This window comes from Equus quagga, chromosome 12, assembly GCF_021613505.1.
Source record: "Equus quagga isolate Etosha38 chromosome 12, UCLA_HA_Equagga_1.0, whole genome shotgun sequence".
Classification (NCBI taxonomy): Eukaryota; Metazoa; Chordata; class Mammalia; order Perissodactyla; family Equidae; genus Equus; species Equus quagga.
In genome coordinates this window covers 88,820,190-88,840,183 of record NC_060278.1, presented here as the reverse complement: position 1 = coordinate 88,840,183, position 19,994 = coordinate 88,820,190, and the positions used below count along the sequence as shown (strand labels likewise).

The 19,994-nt window shown below is 45.6% G+C and overlaps 1 protein-coding gene across 4 annotated transcripts; it reads right to left on the bottom strand.

Annotated features, from left to right (window-relative positions):
- Positions 1 to 743: 743 nt before the first annotated feature.
- AAR2 (AAR2 splicing factor) lies at positions 744 to 19,525 on the bottom strand. 4 transcript variants are annotated; one of them, XM_046679661.1, is made up of 5 exons: positions 19,402 to 19,449; positions 17,149 to 17,209; positions 15,144 to 15,952; positions 11,497 to 11,726; positions 744 to 2,077 (listed from the first exon to the last, which is right to left on the bottom strand). In XM_046679661.1, exons 3-5 carry the CDS (start codon positions 15,898 to 15,900, stop codon positions 1,910 to 1,912), a joined length of 1,155 nt encoding a protein of 384 aa, XP_046535617.1. In that variant the 5' UTR covers positions 15,901 to 15,952; positions 17,149 to 17,209; positions 19,402 to 19,449; the 3' UTR covers positions 744 to 1,909. The 4 variants fall into 4 exon arrangements, with proteins under 4 accessions (XP_046535617.1, XP_046535616.1, XP_046535615.1 ...); XM_046679660.1 differs by lacking the exon at positions 19,402 to 19,449 and adding an exon at positions 19,170 to 19,395; XM_046679659.1 differs by lacking the exon at positions 17,149 to 17,209 and having other exon boundaries at positions 19,402 to 19,525.
- Positions 19,526 to 19,994: the final 469 nt, after the last annotated feature.

Below are 19,994 nucleotides of genomic sequence, written 5' to 3'. Positions count from 1 at the left end.
AACTGTGTGCCACAAACCCAGGCCCTGCGCAGATTCACTGCCTCTGAATCCCTGCCAGGTGGGACTAGGGAATCTGCACCTCTAAAAATTATTATTGAGATATAATTTAATGCCGTCAAACCCACGATTTTAAAGTATACACTTTCACTTTCAGTGGTTTTTAGTATGTTCATAAGGTTGTGCAACCATCACCACTAATTCCAGAACCTTTTCATCATCCCAAAAAGAAGCCCCATGCCTATTAGCACTCACTGCCCATCCCCCTCTCCCCCACCCCCCGGCAACCACTAATCTGTCTCTTCGGATTTGCCCATTCTGGATAATTGATATGAACGGAATCACATAACACGTGGTCTTTGAGTCTGGCTTCTTCCACGTAGCACAATGTCTTCAAGGTTCATTCACGTTGTAGCATGGCTCAAGATTTCATTTCTTTGGAATCTGCACCTTTAACACGTTCCTCAGGTGGTTCTGATGAACGGACTTTGGAGAGGAAAAGCACTGCAACTTCACAGCAGGTGAAACTCGTGGTCATTATAAAGAGAGAGGCCTCAGCGCTCCCTTCAGCTGCGCTGGCCTCACGAGCCCCACTAGTAACAGGAGGCCATGCTGGCTGCCGGCCTCCTCCGGAGACCGCAGAGGCCGGGTAGGGTCTCCTGGCGCTCAGGAGGGAGATGTGCGTCTATGGACAGCGGCCTGGCTGCTCTGGGAATTGGGCAGATTAACTACAAGAGACACTCACACAAGGGGATTTAGTCACTTTAATATACATTATGCTCTTGGAAAAACATCTCCAAGGAAACAAGTAGAACCAAAAGTCTTAACCAGCAGGGATTCTCATTCTGAAACCTGGTGTGAGGCACAGCCTCGGAAAAGAACAGCAAAGGACTCTGGTCACAGCACAGCAGTTTGAGGTCAGGGTGGCAGAGCCTGTATGCATGATGGGCACACCCTCAGGACTCTCAGGAAACCAGAGCATCACGACCCTGGGGCTGACAGCTCCACAGCAGGACTGGGCAGATCTAGGCTGACCAGGTCTTCTTCAGAGCTCTAAAGAAAAGGCACAGAACTTTCACAGGGCTGAAGAAGCCTGCCCAGAGCAAGAACTTCTCTTTGTTGTTGAATCTCCAGACCATCAGAAAGAGTCATGGTGGCTCTAGTGAGGAACGGGGCCATACGGGAGTTTCCAAGTCCCACTTCTGGGTCTGAGGTCTCAGAAGCAGACAGGTGGGAGGGATGCGGCACCAGCAAGGCCCCTAAGGTCAACGGCCACAACAATCTTGGAAGATTTCCAACTAGGACCTCTGGACAGGAGAATTGGACTTAGAAGGAGAAAGCAAAAGCAGACCACTCGTCACTCAATCCAACTGTCTTCTGTGTTATGCTCTCCCCGGTCTGGGGCGCCTGAGTGGTCATATGCCCCGTATTCTGTGACGTATTCTCATTCAACAAGGGGCAGGCAAAAATTCTGGCTCATCTCCCTATTACTCTCTGCTTAACTTCAAAAAGTCACTAACGGACATCTTAGACCCCTGGGCAGTCCAGGGTTTCTTGTTTTCTAACTATCCTATGGAATAAGCAATCAGTTCTCTTGGGCTTTTGGTTCAATTTCTTCTCATTCAGAAGGAAGTAGGTTGCTGCTGACTTCTGTAAGAGCCCATCTGGAATTCAGTCAGGTTAGCACCAAGGCCAGGCTGATGGAGAGGCCACAAATGTGTCTTTACGATGAGTACAGCCTCTCTGACACTGAAGGAACTTTATTTATTGGCGAAGGAGGGAATTCTGGCTCCATTTTTGCGGAACCTGGTGGTACCGCTGCCCTGGCAGGTCCCAGCAGGAAGGGATAAATGGAGAGGCCAGGACTGCAGCCATGTGGGAAGGGGCCTCCCATGGCCGAGAGCACTCCCAGTTAGCCAGTCTCCGAACCCTCGGGGAGCTCCACCACCACCGGGGCACAGTCCTCAGGTTCCGCCTCAAAGTCCCACCGGAACTTCTTGGTCAGGTGAGCTTGGAACTTTTCAGCCTTCTGCCGCAGGGTGGCATCCACAGCAACACTGCAGGCGGAAGAAAAGAAAACCTACAGAGAACAGAGGATAAGTCACTCCCGGGAACACAGAGGGGGCTGGGAAAGCTGTGGAAATTTCCTCATGGTGCTCAGCTCTCTGGGGCAGGTGGATTAGCTGCTGCTGGCATGGGCCCAGGACACCCGCTATGCTTCCCCCAAACCAAGAAAGAAGGTCCAAACCCAGCTGAGAAGCTGGGGCAGGACTAGAATGGAAAATTACTATCTTGGGCAGAGAAGCCCCACTGAGAGTAAGGCCAGTGGGGCCATGACTCTGGCCCCGCCCCATGGGAGGATCTATTGGGCACCTGGGTAGCAACTCAGAGGACACCAGCTGGTACTAAGATAGGCTTGGGTTGCTTATAAGCCCCCGGAACCCATAAAGCCTCAGACCCCAAGCCAATGTGGCTGAATTGCTGCTCTAATCTAAATGGGCCGGACTGTCAGTTTAAGGCTTCTATTCCCCTTAAAAATGGTCTTTGATGTTCTTTTTTTTAAATTGTGGTAATATATACATAAAATAAAATCTACCATTTAACCATTTTTTACATTATTTAAAAAACTGCATTAAATATACAAAACAGAATATTTACCATTTGAACCATTTTTAAGTGTACAGTTCAGTGGCATTAAGTACATTCACATTGTTGTATAACCGTCACCACCTTCTATCTCCAGAACTTTTTCGTCTTCCCCAACTGAAACTCTGTTCTCATTAAGCAATAACTCCCCCTCCCCCCACCCTCGGGCAGCCACCATTCTACCTTCTGTCTCTGTGATTTTGACTACTCTAGATATCTCATATAAGTGGAATCATCCAGTTCTTGTCCTTTTGTGACAGGCTTATTTCACTCAGCATAACATCCTCAAGCTCCATCCACGTTGTGGCATGTGTCAGAATTTCCTTCCTTTTTATGGCTGAATAACATTGCATCGTATGGAGAGACCACATTTTCTTTTCCATTCATCTGTCAATGGCCCTTTGTGTTGTTTCTACCATTAGGGCTATTATCAATAATGCTGCTATGAACATGGTGTAAAAATATTTCTTAGTGTTCCTGCTTTTAATTCTTTTGGGTATACACCCAGAGTGGAATTCTTGGATCATATGGTAATCTATGTTTAATGTTTTGAGGAACTGCCAGACTGTTTTCCACCAGGGTGGCTGTGCCATTTTACATTCCCACCAGCAATGAACAAGGGTTTCAAAATTTCTCCACATCCTCACCAACATGTTATTTTCTGGGTTTTTTTTAGTAATAGCCATCCTAATGGTATGAAGTGGTATCCCATTGTGGGTTTTTCCCCCCAGTTTTATTGAGATGTAATTGACATACATTACTGCATAAATTTAAGGTGTACAGAATAATGGTTTGACATACCTATATTATGAAATGATCACTGTAGTTTGATTTGCATTTCCCTAATGATTAGTGACGTTTAGCATCTTTTCATGCGCTTATTGGCCATTTTTATATCTTCTTTGGAGAAATATCTATTCAAGTCATTTTTTAATCAGGTTTTTTGTTGTTGTTGTTGTTGAGTTATCAGAGTTCTTTATATATTCTGGATATTAATCCCTTGTTTTGATGTTCTTTTTAATTCCGTTTCATCTAATATAAACATGGGCAGGGGGGCAGAAGAGCAATTTTCTCTACATGTGAAACCCAATTCCAGATTGTCCTGGATCTCAACTCCTTCTAAGAATAAGCAAACCCATTACTCCTCCTCATACTATTTCATTGTGTTCTAAGTTTCACAGAGTGTCCCAACGGATCCACACAACACCTGGGGAAGATACCAGAATGCCTATTTTATGGAAATGGAGGCTGAGAGGAGTTAAATGAGTGGATGGAAAATATCCAGGAAGGAAGGAGTGGTTTTTCCCTGACTAGCCGTTGGCTCCCCGCAGGACCACCCCACAGCCATAGACACAGGAGGGTGGCAGAGGCTTTTGGGTCCACATCACTCTCAGGCCAGAGCTGGCCCACAGACCACCATGAAAGGGATCTGGGCTCCGGGGGCCTTGACCTGACGAAGGCAACAGTCATAATCTGCAGCTGATTCCAAGGACAACACCCATGCCACAGGCTTCTCCACTGTCTTTCTGTTAGCAGGAGGAGTGACAGTCATTTTCAGTGGTCTTTGTTTGGAGCCATTTTGTTGTAATGGTAGCAGGGACATAAGTGACCGAGGGGCACAGGGTGGTTACAGAATCTGGTTTCATTAACTTGGGAATTGACTAACAACAGGAGCAGGAAGCATAGCCACAACAAAATACCAGATCAATAACTAATTAGAGGGGCTCTCTGAGCTTGGTGGCGAGGGCAGGGGAAGCCAGTGGCAGGTCTGTAGGCAGCTAATGGAGCCTGCCCTGGAGCGCTGAATGTGGAGCCAGTTGAACTCTGGGGGAGGAGCCTGGTACGGATTGCAGAGAAGCCTTGTTTCAAGCAGCATTAGCTCCTGAGACCTTGCACACCCATGAGTCTGTCCTCAGAGGTCCTGGGGAGCCTGCTGGCTGAAGTAGCAAAAGCCTCTTCCTGTTCACCCTCCTTACACGGTCAATTGTACTACTGTCTACAAAGTCCCTCCTCTCCAGCCACAGTGAGCAGCTACCAAACATGCTGTGCTGCCTCTTCTGTGCCTCTACCACACATACTTTCCCTCTGCTTACAACACCCTTCCACCTAGCTAATTTCTACTAGTGACTCAGGCCCAGCTCAGACATCACCTCCTTTAGGATGTTTTCCCAGACCACAGATGGAACAGGTGCTCCTCTCTGCTCCCCCAGCTTCTAGGGTGACCTCGATCATAGCCTCAATCTCAGTTAGGTAACAGTCCGTTTACTGTTGAGCTCTCCAAAGAGACGAGGAGCAATCCAAAGCAGTAACTCTTTTTCACACCTGCATTCCACACTCCTGGCACAGAGTCTCACACATAAAGCGGATCTATCAGATGTTTAATGAACAAAAGAATGAAGAAGTCCATAGGTTCTATGAAAATCCATTTTTGGTTCATTTTCGCACAGTGCCTGGTACCAAATAATTGCTCAATAATTATGTGATGGTGCTGGACAGAATAAGGGACTCATTCTGGGAAGGAGATGGCTTATTTACCAGGCCCCTGAATACCACTGGCTCACAAGCCATCTCCTTGTGGCTTGCCTCTTAAAAAAGCCCATGGGCCAGCTGGGTGGCGTAGCAGTTAAGTTCACATGTTCTGCTTCGGCGGCCTGGGGTTTGCTGGTTTGGATCCCGGGTGCGGACATGGTACCACTTGGCAAGCCATGCTGTGGCAGGCATCCCATGTATACAGTAGAAGAAGATGGGGACGGATGTTAGCTTAGGGCCAGTCTTCCTCAGCAAAAAGAGGAGGATTGGCAGCAGATGTTAGCTCAGGGCTAATCTTCCTCAAAAAAAAAAAAAAAAAAAAAAGCCCAAACTGAAAGAAACAGCAATAACCCCTGTTCCCCTAGCACTGTGCCTGAGCTTCCCTTGTGGCATTTCTCACACGGGGCTGGCATCACAGAGATCTGCATGCCTTCAGAGTAGGGATCGAGTCCTAATTATTAGTGTCCCACATAGCATATCGCCCAGGGCCTGGCAGAGAGTTAGGGCCCACAGCATGCCTACTGAATGGATATGAATGAGAAACAGGGATTGCCCTGCATTTGGCAATGGCCAGCAGTGAGAGGTTGGAACAGACTGGGCTCATGCTCATCATTCATCCTTCCCACCCACATTCTCAAACACTGCCTGGGAGTGACATCAACTAGAGGCAGGTATAACAGAAGCCTTCGGTCTGAAAAATAAGGGTTCTAATTTGAAAAACGCCTTGTCCTTTTTAAGGAACCTATCAATCTAATCTTTACTACAAACCTGGGAGGTGGGAGGATAGGAAATTACTGTTCCCATTGTACAGATGAGGACAGTGATAAATGCTGAGCAAGTGATAAATGTTGATCAAGATCCAATCCAAGTAGGGAAATCTCAAACATTTTTCCCTACCAAGACCTTCTTTTTGTCTTGACACAGGCTAAATACATCCTTGATATTTTCAGCATTGTCCCGTGGGAAGCCAAGGGACTTGGAGACCACGTGCTTCTGGAAATGTCCCCTCTGCAGGCCTCCAGAACCCAGGGCACAGCCAGGTTGACCTTTACAAAAAAGCAACTTCATTGAGATATAATTTACATACAATTAAATCCTCCCATTTTAAATGTTCAATTTGTTTTGACAAATGTAAACACTCATGCAATCACTATATGATATCATCAAGACAGATACACGTTGATAGTTTTTTCTTTTGGTATCCAGTTCTGTGAGTCTGAAGGCCCTCACACTATCACAGTCAGGGTGCCGAACACTTCCATCAGTCCAGAAAACTCCCTCCTTCTGCCCCTCAGTGATCAAACCTTTCCCTTAGCCCAGCCCTTGGTATCCACTGACCTATTTTTGGCCCTATTGTTTACAATCTTGATATTTTAAAAACTCACATTCAGAAAAGGAAATGTTTAGATAGTATCGAGTTTTCAAGCAACAATTTATTTTGATTCTCTTGTTTTTAGATTAATTTTATACCTTCTTCAGAAAACTTACTAATGATCTGGTTATTTTATTTATTAAAGTGAAATCAAGTAAACATTTTTTAAGGTCACTGAGAAATGAATCATCTTAATATCGGAAGATTAATCCTGGATATTTTAAAAACACTTTTGAATAGGATAATAACATTTCACAAACAACTGTATTTATCTAAAACTAAAAGTACACCCATTGGGTATTTTTCTTCAAATGTAAAAATAGGTATTAATACTTTTATCATTAAGTCTGTGTATTGTAAAACTGTAAATTACTTTAGTCAGAAATGTGAAAGCTTTCTTTTAAACCCAAGTTAAGTAAATTGGGTTCAGTCAGGTCACCTTGAGAAATTCAAAATATCAAGGCAGGTAGCTAAGTCACTTCTTATCCTATTTTTTGGCTAGACCAAAAAGATGACATTTCCTAATTTTATTAATTCCCAAATGATTATTCAACTTAGAATGAAACTAGCCAGAGGTAGAAAATTTTATTTCCACTTGCAGAAGAAGAAAGTTAAAAGCAGGACTATCACTTCACAATGATTACTAGGAAGGTGAAAAGCAGTAGGAATCATGTCTTCTGAGGCCAGTTTAAAGAATTTGGGATGTTTCATCTGGGCCTTAATCATATATGGGAGCCCACTACAGAATCAAAGCTCAGCCTTGCCATCCACTAGCTCTGGTGATCTTGGGCAAAATTACGTGGCCTCTCTGTTCCTGTTTCTTAATCTATAAAATGGGATTATACACTTAACGTTTAGGATTGTTGTGAGGGCAGAGTAAGCATGCGAAAGTGATAGCTGATGGCAGGAGGTGTAGGAGTACGGAGGTGAAATTTATCATAGCTGGTGTTATGATAAAAATCCTATAGACATCATTGTCAGAGCCAGTGTTTTCCCTGAAGAGTTAAAGATGGACACTGGCATTTAGAATACTGGCAAGAAAGCATATATGGCCTATTGTGACTAAAAGTACTAAAAAATAGGTTATGTGACTACATGCCTAAATGTTATGCAATCAGCAATAAGAATCCTTATTTTGTACATAACTCACTTTCTAACATACTATTAAATTCAGATTATCCTTTCATTGGTTTTAAACAAATTATGGTGACTCAAGTTGCTTTAAATAAAAGAAAAAACTGTATCTATTTTTGTAAAACAAATAATTTTTATTTAAGCTAAATCCATGGGATTTGTAAAAAACAGAGGCATCTATTCAAAAGGGCCTCTAATAGCAGAGGCCATTAGGTGGCTAATTTTATGCAAGCTAATGTAGCTGTCTTTAAGTGCTTACACACACAAACACCAGTCCCTCTCCATGGGTAGTAGCCATTTAAGCTCCTAAGAAAGCAAGCCAGTTCCGCTTACTTGACTACCTGGTGGGGAGAGCAGGCAGCTGGCTGAGGAAGTCTTTCATGGGCTGATTCATTCACTCACAAACACCCTGAGTGAGTGCCTCTGTGTGGGGGACTGGATTCTCAGTGCCAAGACGGCATCAATGTAATTCTCCATTAAAAAAAAGTTTTGTCATAGCTTTTTCCACTTTGTGCCTGTTGAAATCTCAGTCATCCTTCAAGCTCATGGTCAAATAGCTTCCTTTGCAAAAAAGCCATTCCTGATCCTCTATCCTCTCAACTCTCAACCCCAGTCTGAATTAACCAATCCCTCTCTGGTGCTCCTAATGCCCTTTGGTCAGACTTCACTGTTTACACCTATCATATTCATGTCATCTATTATGTTGCCACAGGAACTATGACTCCATCTGATAACACAAAGAAAGATAAGCGCTAGGCCTCGACTAGGTGTTCAAAATAACCAGACGAACAAAAAACTGGTTTTGGGGAAAAGCTCATGGCTCAGTGGGGAAGTTACACAGACAATATATAAACTTCAGCAAGCACACCCTGTGCAATGTGACAGTGACAAGCACAAAGTAGGCTAATAGTATGGAAAGGAGAGAGAGATCAGGGATGGCTTCACAGAGACGAATGCTTGAGGGCATCTTGTAGGGTGAACAAGTACATACCAGGCAGAGGGGAAAATCAGGTTCCCTCAAGAAGGCACAAAACATGGGTATAAAGTTTCAGTCATGCCAGATGAACAAGTTCTAGAGATCTGCTGTGCTCATACTTAATAATACTGTGCTGCACACTAAAAAATGTGTTAAGAGGGTAGATCTTACATTGTGTTTTTTTACCACAATAAAAAAAAAAAAAAAGAAGGCAGGAAACAGCATGGCACATCTGGGAACGTGCAAGGAGACCACTGTCACTGGAAGTTGCTGGGGGAGAGCAGGGGGAGGAAAGAGAAGCTGGAGAGCAGGTCAGGACCAGATCAGAATGGACCTTGTGACCTATGTTTGGGCTTTTAACTTTCTCGGCAATGAGGAGATGCAGAGAAATCAGATCAGAGCTGCATTTTAGAGCAGCAACTCAGGTGACAGTGTGGGAGACAGATGGACTGACAGGGGTAAGCCTAGAAGCTGACAAACTCTGATGCAGTGTAGACGAGACCAAAAGGCCCAAGTTACGGGAATGGTACCAGGGGCAGGACAGCCTTCTAAAACACTTACCACTATCCAGAGTTATTTGGTCAATCCATTTGTTTGCTTTCGCACCAACATATAACCTCCAAGTCAGGGACTCTGTCTTGCTCACAGTTATATTTTGAGACCTAGAACAGAGCCTTGTACACAGCAGGTGCTCAGCAAATACCCACTAAATCAATGAACAAACCCCTTAAGGGTAGGAACCCTGGCTAACTCATATGTATGTATTCCTTAACACTTTCAGGAGAATGCTGTATATAAAGAAAGGATGCTCAAAAACACGTGTTAATGTGTTTTTTTTAAAGGCATGTGTCCTAGATTTTTCCAAATTATGAAATCAAACTTTCTTGGTGAAAAGTCCAAAGATAGAATTCTTCCAACCATCAGCTTTGCAGACCCTACCTGGGCATCTAGCAATCCAGCTGGGCCCTTTCCACTTCGAAAATCATTGCTGGCAACAGAGCTTCAGCAATTAGAGCTCAGCTGTTGGCTGTGCTGACAATGGTGGGGACAGCCACCGACACAGTGTGGCCTGCCGCTCCTGCCTATGTCTGTGCGGCAGAAGTAATGCACATCACAAGGGCAGCACATGTTCCTGTGGGCCAGAGCCACTGCCAGAGGCTACTCAGCAGGCTGAAGCTTCCTACTGCTCTGCAACCCACAACCCAGTAACTGTGGGGCGGTTTCCTCTGCAGAGGACGGATAAAGGGATTTAACTTCTCTGTTAAATCAGGAGCCACTAAAAGGGCAGTTTTGTAAGTCTTCTACAGTAGAATACACCAGGCTCAAGTTATCAGCTTGACTGACTCATCCCCATGGCCTGCACAAGTCCTCCAACTGCCAGAGTTTTAAGTCAGCTGACTGCTCACAGGGACTCTTCCAACATAACGTTGGTTGGAGAAAAGTGTTCTGTACCTGAGAAACAGGCCCCTGATGGTGTCTCCACTAACGTCAATCAAGCATCTCTTTGGGGGATCTACATTGTATTTAGTACCCAGGGTCACAAGCACAGGCCCTAAACCAAGACTCAGCTGTGGGTACAAATCCTGACTCTGCCACTTACCAGCTGTGTGACCTCACGACATGACTTAACCTTTCTGAGTCCTGGTGTTCACATTTGTAAAATGGGAATAATCCCCCCTGCCTTGCAGTGCTCTAGAGAGATTAAATGAGGGAACTCACACAAGGTGACAAGCAGGGGCCTAATAACCGACAGGCATTAACAAACTTTCATTCCTTCCCTTATCCTGGACAGGAGTGGAAGGTTAGTGACTAGCCACCTTGTAAGGAGCAGGCCTTGTCGGGGTCTCACACAGGGAGAAGAAAGCAGCTCAGGGAACAGAAAGTATGGAAACTGACAGCTTGCAGCTTCTGCCTCTTCTATACTTGAGAAAGTTACAAAATGTGAGTGACAGAGGCTGTCCCAAGAACATAAAGGAAGCTAATCTGTTTGCAAAGGGAGAAAATAGCACAGGATGGAGATTGTAAGTTTTTTGAAGCTTCTTCCCTAATTACCACTCATAATGAAAATTTAATTGCTAAGTTAAAAGCAAATTTCACTTTTTCTGTCAGAGACTCTATGCAGAAACTGGCACATTTTGTTTGAACAGGAAATCAAAGTTACTTTAATGCTTAAATGAGATCTAAGGAGCTGCAGATGTTTCCCTGGGAATAACAAGCTTCAGAACTCAGTCCTGGGGCTGGCCCGGTGGCGCAGCGGTTAAGTTTGCACCTTCCGCTTTGGTGGCCCCGGGTTCGCTGGTTCAGATCCCAGGTGCAAACCTACGCACCACTTGTCAAGCCATGCTCTGGCATGCGTCCCACATATAAAGTAGAGGAAGAGGGGCATGGATGTTAGCTCAGAGCCAGTCTTCCTCAGCAAAAAGAGGATTGGTGGCAGATGTTAGCTCAGGGCTAACCTTCCTCAAAAAAAGAAAAAAACCTCAGCAAACTCTGTCCTACTTGTTGCAGCAACTTATGGCTATAAGGAGAAGGAAAAACTGTTCTGAGCTGAGTAACTCAAAGAGGTGGAGCTGATTCAAATTCCTAGGACCCCAGGGCTAGGCACTCCGGAGTGAGGCAGGAGAAGCTCTGGCATCACGGAGCGTACAACTGAGTAGGAGACAGAGAACTAGGAAATAGCTTAGTTTCCTACTTCAGGAAACTAAGATTAGGAAACTGAAATAAAGAAAACTTTGGCTCATGAAAGAATAGCAAGAGACCAAAAGGTGACCCTCCTGAGTGTGCTTTCACACGCCCTGGCCTTCCTTCTGTCCACACGGGTGTCAGCCAAAAGACTGCCCACCTGTAAGGTGCTGGTGAGGAAGTTGTTCTGGGAGACAATGTCCACAAAGAAGTCAGCGGGGATCTCACCAAGCTGGTGGTACAGGATGGAGATGAGGTTGATGTAGAGGGTGTGGTGCTTCACCATGGCTTCTTCTGACCGGCACAGGAGGTTCAGGAGCCGCTTCCAGTGCTCAAATGCCTCGTACACATTCCCCAGCAGGAAGCATATAAAGGCAAACTGGAGTTCACCTGAAAGGTGCAGAGAGGAGAAATGACCCTGAGAGAGAGGAGTACCAGCTGACTCTACAAGGCCATCAGTTCCACTGGACCCGAGCAACGGGTGTCCTTTTATCCTTGTCACTCCTGCAGAACCTAGGATGGGGTTTTGCACATAGCAGATGCTCAATAAAAGTTTGCCAAACTATTATAAACTCAAACCAGGGGAAACCAAACTGTGGTTTTAGATTTCTGCAAAACCAGAGTGTAAGAGAAGAGGTACGCCTAGTATCTGCCCGGCTGTAAAAAGTTTACAAAATGTGTCCATGGGTTTTATGCCAAGTGGATCTCAAACTTTGCTGCCCATCAGAATTACTAGGAGAGCTTATTAAAAATTAAAGCTGCCATGGGCCAGCGCCAGTAGCCTAGTGGTTAAGTTCAGTGTGCTCTGCTTCAGTGGTCGGGGTCCAGTTCCTGGGCAGGGACCTACACTGCTCTGTTAGTGGCCATGCTGTGCTGGCGGCCCACATACTAAAAAATAGAGGAGGAGGGGCCGGCCCAGTGGTGCAGTGGTTAAGTTTACACATTCTGCTTTGGCAGCCCAGGGTTCACCAGTTCAGATCCCAGGTGCAGATCTATGCACTGCTTGTCAAGCCACGCTGTGGCAGGCGTCCCACATAAAATAGAGGAAGATGGGCACAGATGTTAGCTCAGGGCCAGTCTTCCTCAGCAAAAAGAGGAGGATTGGTGGCAGTTAGCTCAGGGCTAATCGTCCTCAAAAAAAAAAAAAAAAAGAGGATTGGCATCAACGTTAGCTCAGGGCGAATCTTCCTCAGCACAAAGAAAAAGCTGGCAAAGCCTCATCCCTAGAGATCCTGGTTGAGGACAGATGATGGGGTCTCAGTATCTGTAGCTCTAACAAGCTCCCTGGGTGATCCTGATGCAGAGTCTGCTCCAGGGTCAGGGAAATGCCGCATTACACCATGTAATTCTCAGCCCAACTCCACAGGCTGGTCAGGGAAGGTGGTATTTGCCTCATTTTACAGATGAGGTCAAGGGACTTCCCCAAGGTGACACATCCAACGCTTGGCAATGTAACAATGGAAAGATAAAACAGATTTCCTATTGGGTGGGAACAGTTCTAGAGCCTCCTAGCACAGGAAAATTCACAAGTACTTCTTCCAGGGTTGCCTGCCAGTCAAATTATTTTTGTTTGTTTAACCACAGGTCTCTGTGACTTAACTCTACCAGCAACTTGGTGGCTAAAAGCATAGGCTCTGGAGCCAAACTGCTTGGGTTCAAATCTCGGCTCTACCACCTCACAGCTGTGTGAACCTGGGCAAACTACTTACTCTGTTTATGCCTCAATTTCCTTATTTGAGGGCTGCAGTGAAGATTAAATGAATCAATATAATACATGTAAAGATTTAGAATAATGCCTGTCACAATCTGTAGCACTCAAAAAATGTTAGTTAAATGTTATTCCCACATTTCCTCCGATGCCCATCTCAAACAAAGAGACCTGATGATACAGAAGCCATTGTCCTTGAGCAAACAACTGGGTCTCTGGTTGCCAGGATATACTGTTGATGATCAGAGACATTCTCTCTGGCTTCAAATTTAGTGAGGGCTTCTGTGGTATACCTACTTGTGGGCCATAAAAAGAACAGATGCACTCAACACCAAATACCCCTTTAAATGTATGGTGTTTGATCTCTGTCACTTCCAGTGACCTGGAAAAACTACTTTCCTGTCCCTAGGCCTGTGGAACTAGGTTTGATTTGAGTGAATAGCTATCTGGTCTAGGTATTTTGGATGTTTGACCAGTGTTTTTAAAATATGGTCAAATTCTCTTTGTATGATAGAAGTTAATGATTTCCTTCTTCAGTTGGCTTTACCTGGTTAGTTTGCTTAGATTGTTAGTTTAGGGCATTTATTTAAACTCACGCATTTCTGACCTAGTCTAAAATTAAATTATGAGATCAGAAATAATGTCAAAGAGCTGTCATGAAGATACACAGTTATCCCTTGCAAGAGATCTTTTCACAAGATTACTTTGAAGAACTGCTTAAGAGGTAGAAAATAGGATTTCTATTCATTTTTAAGCTAGAATTTCAAGTTATTTATTAAATGAAAATACTGCACAATGCAATAAGATGTACCCATTAAAATGTCCCTTTTTATCAGCTGAGCCAATGATATAAAAGGCCTTATATTCAAATTTCTCACTGATCTGCCAATAGAAAAATATGCAAATACCCGGACAATTTGTAAAAGAAAAAATATAAATAGCTGCTAAAGATGTGACAACTGTTTGCTGTCACTAGTAATCAAAGAAATATAAATTGAAACAAGATGCCATTCTCCAACCATGCGGCTGGAAGAGGCCTTTGCTAAACTCCCTGTCAAAGGTGATTGACGGGCCACGGCCTCCCACCAGCTGGCCAGGATGCAAAACCTTCTCCTGGCAACACGCACACTCTGACCAACAATTTCAACCCTAAATGTATGCAGAGGTACACACAAGGAGGTTCATTAGACACTTACAAAAGGGAAAAGAGGGACAGCTTAAAGGCCCATCGACAGAGCTTCAACAACTATGAAACGTAAGCAGCCACTAAAGAGAAGCGACAGTTTCAGTGGTATGGAAAAATGTTTGTATTAAAGCAGATTATAAAATAATATAATGTAATTCTGTTTTTGTAAAACAACATATACAAACACATATAACTGAATTAAGAAAAAGAATAAAAGGAAATACACGGAAATATAATAGAGAAAAGATGGAAATGAAATACATATATATTAAAAAAAAGATGGAAAGAAAATACACCAAAATGCAAAAAATGGTTATTTCTCGGTGGTGGGAATTGACGTGAATTTTATTTTTGTTTTCTTCTATGATGAACATATATTATTTTTGTAATAAGGGGGAAAAACAATGATAAAAACTTTTAACAATTTAAAAAAACCCACTGTCCTGCTCTAAGCCAGTAGAGAGGCCAAGACCTTGAGAGAGTCAGGAGCAAACTGAGAAGGCAGTAGGAGTCCTGGGAACCAGGAGCCCTGGGCTCTGGTCTCACTTCAACCACTTAGTCGGCCAAACCTTTCCCTCTATGGACCTCAATTGGTAAAACAGGAGGTTGGGTCACATCAGCGGTTCTCAAACACAGGATTGTCTGTATTAGGTTCACCTAGGGTGCTGTTTATTAGATAGATAGACAGATACACAGGTAAACTGCTGGGGCCCCACCCCAGATCTCTTGAATCAATCTCCAGGGGAAAGGTCTGGGCACCTGTTTCTTTAACAAGTGTACTGGGCAAGACTGCCTCCTAGCCAGGTTTAGGAACCACTGGACCAGATAACCCAAGATGTACCCCCTATTCTAAAGCCCCCCTACTATATACCCCTCCCTTGGCCCACTTCCAAAGAGCCCTGTTCCTCCTCACCGAGCACATCCTGGGGGCTGCTGGGGAACTGCTTGCTGAGCATAGTCTCTAGGGCATAGCTCAGATCCATGCTGTGCCTGGTTATCTCTGCTGGCGTGGCACCTGCCGGGAACATCTGCGTGGGCAGCTCTGAGAAGCGGATCTCTGTTCCAGCTCTGGGCTTCATCTCAGGTAGCCGGGCCAGGCCCTCCTGGTAGCTTTTGCACTCAGTGCCACAGCGGGGTAGATTCTGCCCCACTCGGTCCTTGGTGTGCTTCATGGAGAGCACAGGCAGCACCTCTGAGAAGGCACAGATATGCCGGCTCTCAGGCTGCAGTTTCTCCATTGTGGCCTCACTGATGAAGTTGGAGAGTGAAATCCACTTCTTGAGCGTGCCATATGGGTATGGTCCCAGGAACTGGTCCAGCTCCTGGAGGTTGGCCCTCATGGCCTCCACCTCAGCCTCTGGGGCTGGGGATAGGTCTACCTCTTCCCGGATTGCGTTCCAGCGCAGGACCATCAGCCCCCGCTGTTGCAGGCTAAGGAAGAAACCCATACGAGGGCCCACCTCCCTGGGATTGGCCTTGTCCACAGAGCTGTAGTGGAGGAAGTGGATGCCTGGTGGGATCATCTTCACGCCCCGGAACTTTGGCCCCACCTCCCAGGAGTTGTAGTCAATGCCAAACTCTGTCCCCTTGGGCATATTCAGGATGACCACAGTGGCCCCTTCAAAGAAAAGGTGTTTGGCAAGCTCAGGATCCATCTGCATGGCAGCCATGGGACCAGTCGTGGGTGACCTTTTGGAGAATTCTTCTTGTGTTCCAGAACAGCTGAAAAAGAAATAAATCAGAGTTAATCAGAACTTGGGAAAGAATGCTTCATTGGCTGAGCATTCTCTATGTGCCAGATATGGAATTAGACTCCTGACATAATTATCTCCCTCAATCCGCACCACAACCCTGCATCCATTTCACCGATAAAGAAAATGAGACTCAAAGAGAAGAGGATTTTTTTTGTTTTTTCAAAGATTGGCACCTGGGCTAACAACTGTTGCCAACCTTTTTTTTTTTTTTTCTGCTTTATCTCCCCAAGCCCCGCCCTGTACACAGTTGTATATCTTAGTTGCACGTCCCTCTAGTTGTGGGATGTGGGACGCCGCCTCAACGTGGCCTGACGAGTGGTGCCATGTCCACGCCCAGGATCCGAACCCTGCGCCGCTGCAGCGGAGCGCGCAAACTTAACCACTCGGCCATGGAGCTAGCCCCGAGAAGAGGATTTTTGTCCTTTGGTTTAATGAGCAAGAACACTCACTTCACAGCTAAAAAGACATCAGTGAAAGAAGTGACATACTCAAGGTCACACAAGGACCTAAATTAGAACCTGGGTACCCTGTCCTCCAGGCCAGTGTTCTTTCCACTGTCCACTCAGGGTCTACTCTCAGATCTCTCTCTCACAACAGAGCAGGAAGGTGGAGAAAGCCTGGATGACCCATTCTAAACTATAACTCTGCCTAAACTGTCTTAAATTATAACTCTGCCTAAAACCTATTGCTGGAGACTCCCAGAAGAGTTGAGAAAGAGGATACAATCAAGCACACACCCAGTTTCCCACAAGCCTGAGGAAAAGCCCAGAAATGAACACAAGGTAGAAAGTGGGTGCTCAGCATCTAAAAGTCACAAAAGCTTTGGGCAGTGGAGACCTATTCAACCACAACCCCCTCTTTATCCTATTATTTATTAAAAACCTAAAGTCCAGGAAGTGGAACAACTTCCCAAAGGGGACCACAGTCAGTGGCAGCTCTGGACCACTCACCCAGAATGGATTCAGGTGGCGTGGCTGGCCTAGGATCAGTATTTTGAAGAGCTTAGAACACTTATTTTATCTACTCCTGGACTACCCATGAGGACACACTGATAAAACTTCTGTAGGCAGGCAGACAATGCCTCTATGTATTTATAAGAATGGTTCCAACATGAACTAATTTAAACAAAACAATTATCCAATCTTCTAGTCCCAAGACACTTACCTATTCAATTCAACAGATAATCACTGAGTGCATGCACTATGCCAGGATCCTTTGCCGGGCACTAAAAGAAACATCCACAGAGTAAGACAGCCACTGCCCTCCAGTCACTTCCAGTCTAACCAGACATAGAAACAAGACCCCAAATTTCACACACAGAAGACCAACTGCCTCTTTAATTCTTTTTTACTCTTTTTATTTTATTATTATTATTTTTTTGGTGAGGGAGATTGGCCCTGGGCTAACAACTGTTGCCAATCTTCCTCTATTTTGTATGTGAGACACTGCCACAGCATGGCCTGATGAGCTGTGCGTAGGTCTGCACCATGGATCCGAACCCCCAGAGCCTGGGCCACTGAAGGGGAGCATGCAAACTTAACCACTATGCCACTGGGCCAGCCCCTACTCCTTTTATTTTAAACACACAAAATAAAACAGTGAGGAAAGGAAGACCAACCCTTTTCCAAAAAATGTAAGGGTATATTTCATCATCTTAACCCAAAAAACACTACAAATGACTCTCACTCTAAATCAGCATTTTTTTTTTCAAACTGCAAGTCAGGACCTGTTAATAGGTTAAGAACTCAATTTAGAGGGTCTCAACCAGCAATATGTTTTTTGGGTTTTTTTGGAGGGAGATTAGCCCTGAGCTAACTACTGCCAGTCCTCCTCTTTTTTGCTGAGGAAGCCTGGCTGAGCTAACATCCGTGCCCATCTTCCTCTACTTTATATGTGGGATGTCTACCACAGCATGGTGTGCCAAGCGGTGCCATGTCCATACCCAGGATCCGAACCGGCGAACACCGGGCCGCAGAGAAGCAGAACATGCGCACTTAACTGCTGCGCCACTGGGCAGGCCCCAGCAATAATTTTTTTAAGTGAAAAGAACAACAACAACAAAAAAATCAGAGCACATCATGAACAGCAAAGATAAGTACTGTTTTCTGAAGCTTTGTATGTTTATACATATCCTTGGTCAAGATGTAAAACTTTGTTACTGTACGTCACAATCAAAAAGCCTGAAAGCCACTCTCTAAATAATTTATATCACCATCTTCCTATTCCCAACTCTGAATTCAGAATGTACTTAACAAACATTTGCTAAATGAACAGCTATTGCACTTAGAATAATTGCTCATCAATTAGCCATTTTCCCTTGTGGCATCTGTGTGCGCCTCCTTGATAATGACATTCCTTTCATTCTAATTCCACCAGCCTGTAATTCTCTTCACTATATCTTCAGCAGCTGGCAAGAGGCCTGGCACAGAGAAAATGCCCTGGAGTGCGGAAAGTCACATCCATCCACTTCTCTCCGCCACCGCCTTAATCCAAGCTACCACATCCCTCACCCAGAGAGGGTTTGCCTCTCCATCCAAGAACTGAAGTGACCTTTTCAAAGTCCCAATCTAAGCATGTCACCACTCGCACTTACTACCCCCACAGCGGGGTTATAAGCCGCTTCCCAGGCTGCTCTTGGAAAACCAAAATTCTTCCCATGACCTACAAGCCCTAAGTGGGCTTTCCCCGGGCAACTCCTCCAGCTTGTTTCATACACTGCTCCCCCCATAAGCTGTGTTCCAACCACACTAGCCTCTTTCTCACCCTCAAACAGGAGGCTCTCCTGGATAGAAAACTTTTCCCTCTCCTCTTTGTCAAATCAGTTTTCTGATCTCAGCTCGATATTCACTTGCTCAGTAAGGCTCCTGGACCTGGGGCTGGGTCAAGTCTCCTGTGATACACTCTCAGGGGGCCCTGTACCTTTCCATCGCACTTATCACGGATTTTACGTGTTTAACAGAAGGCTGTCACCTCCACGAGAATTGAGTCTTTCTGTATCTCTAGCACATATCAGACGCTTGATAACCATTTCTATAACAAAAGCGTGATACCCCTTTCGGAGATGACAAAGGCCCAGTTCGGGGAAACATCTCACCCAAAGTTACAGAGAGTAGGACAAAACCAGGTCAAGCGGAGCCAAGGTCTCCAGCCCCCAAGGTCTAAAGTTAGGAGAGAAGCGAAGTTACCCCGGGTGCCCCTGGAAGTCCTCGCCACGGTGTCTCTGGTGACGGTTTCTCAGCGCGAAAGGCCTGCAGAGACACCAGGGTCCCACCGCCGGCGCACAGACCGGGAGGCGGCCCGCCCAGACAGGTGTCCTAGTTCAGGGCACTCCGTGTTCCCGAGCCAGAAAGAGCGGCGGCTGGGCCACACCGACAACGAAACCAGAGGAGTTAAAAGCGGGCAGGAAGCCGCACTCACCGACTTCGGTCTTGCCCCACGCTCAGCAACCGCGGAATCGCACCGGAAGTTCTCCGACTCGGGCGCCGGACGGGAGCGACGAAGAAAGCAGCCCGGCAGAGTTCTCGGTCGCGGCAGGAACGGTCCCTGCCTGCAGGTTCCGCCCCGTCAAATGTTGCGTCTTGCTACTTTCAGTTATTCGTTTTAGTTCCTGAACCGTGGATAACAACTTTCATCAAATGATGCATTTTTATATCCAGCTCCAGAAACATATCCACCATCCATGGTTCTTGGGTCTCAATCAGTCACGGTCACTGAAGCTGGGGTCAAGGTCTTGGCTGCCCAGTAGCCACAGTCAGATGCTCAGTCATGGTCCTGGTCAGCCAGTCTCTATCCGAGTGAAAGTATCACAGCTGGCCCGTTATCACCCGGTCCGGGCTTCCAACAACTCTCAGCCCTAGGGGAGAGCCTCTGAAACCCAGTCCCCAGCCCAGAGAGAACCAGACTCAGCAGCCGAAGTCACACATTGGTCCCTCCAGCCACCATCACCCAGTGTTCTCTGGCAGCCCAGGCCTAGTATGATCTCTCAGTCAGGCTATAAATGCACCCGGAGG

Excerpts from the sequence above, each read along its gene's own strand:
- AAR2 (XM_046679659.1), bottom strand. The coding sequence starts at position 15,900 with ATGGCTGCCATGCAGATGGATCCTGAGCTTGCCAAACACCTTTTCTTT. Across the intron at positions 11,727-15,143 it reads CAGCCCCCAGGATGTGCTCG|GTGAACTCCAGTTTGCCTTT; the intron begins GTGAGGAGGAAC and ends TGCACCTTTCAG. Across the intron at positions 2,078-11,496 it reads TCCTCACCAGCACCTTACAG|GTTTTCTTTTCTTCCGCCTG; the intron begins GTGGGCAGTCTT and ends TGTTCTCTGTAG.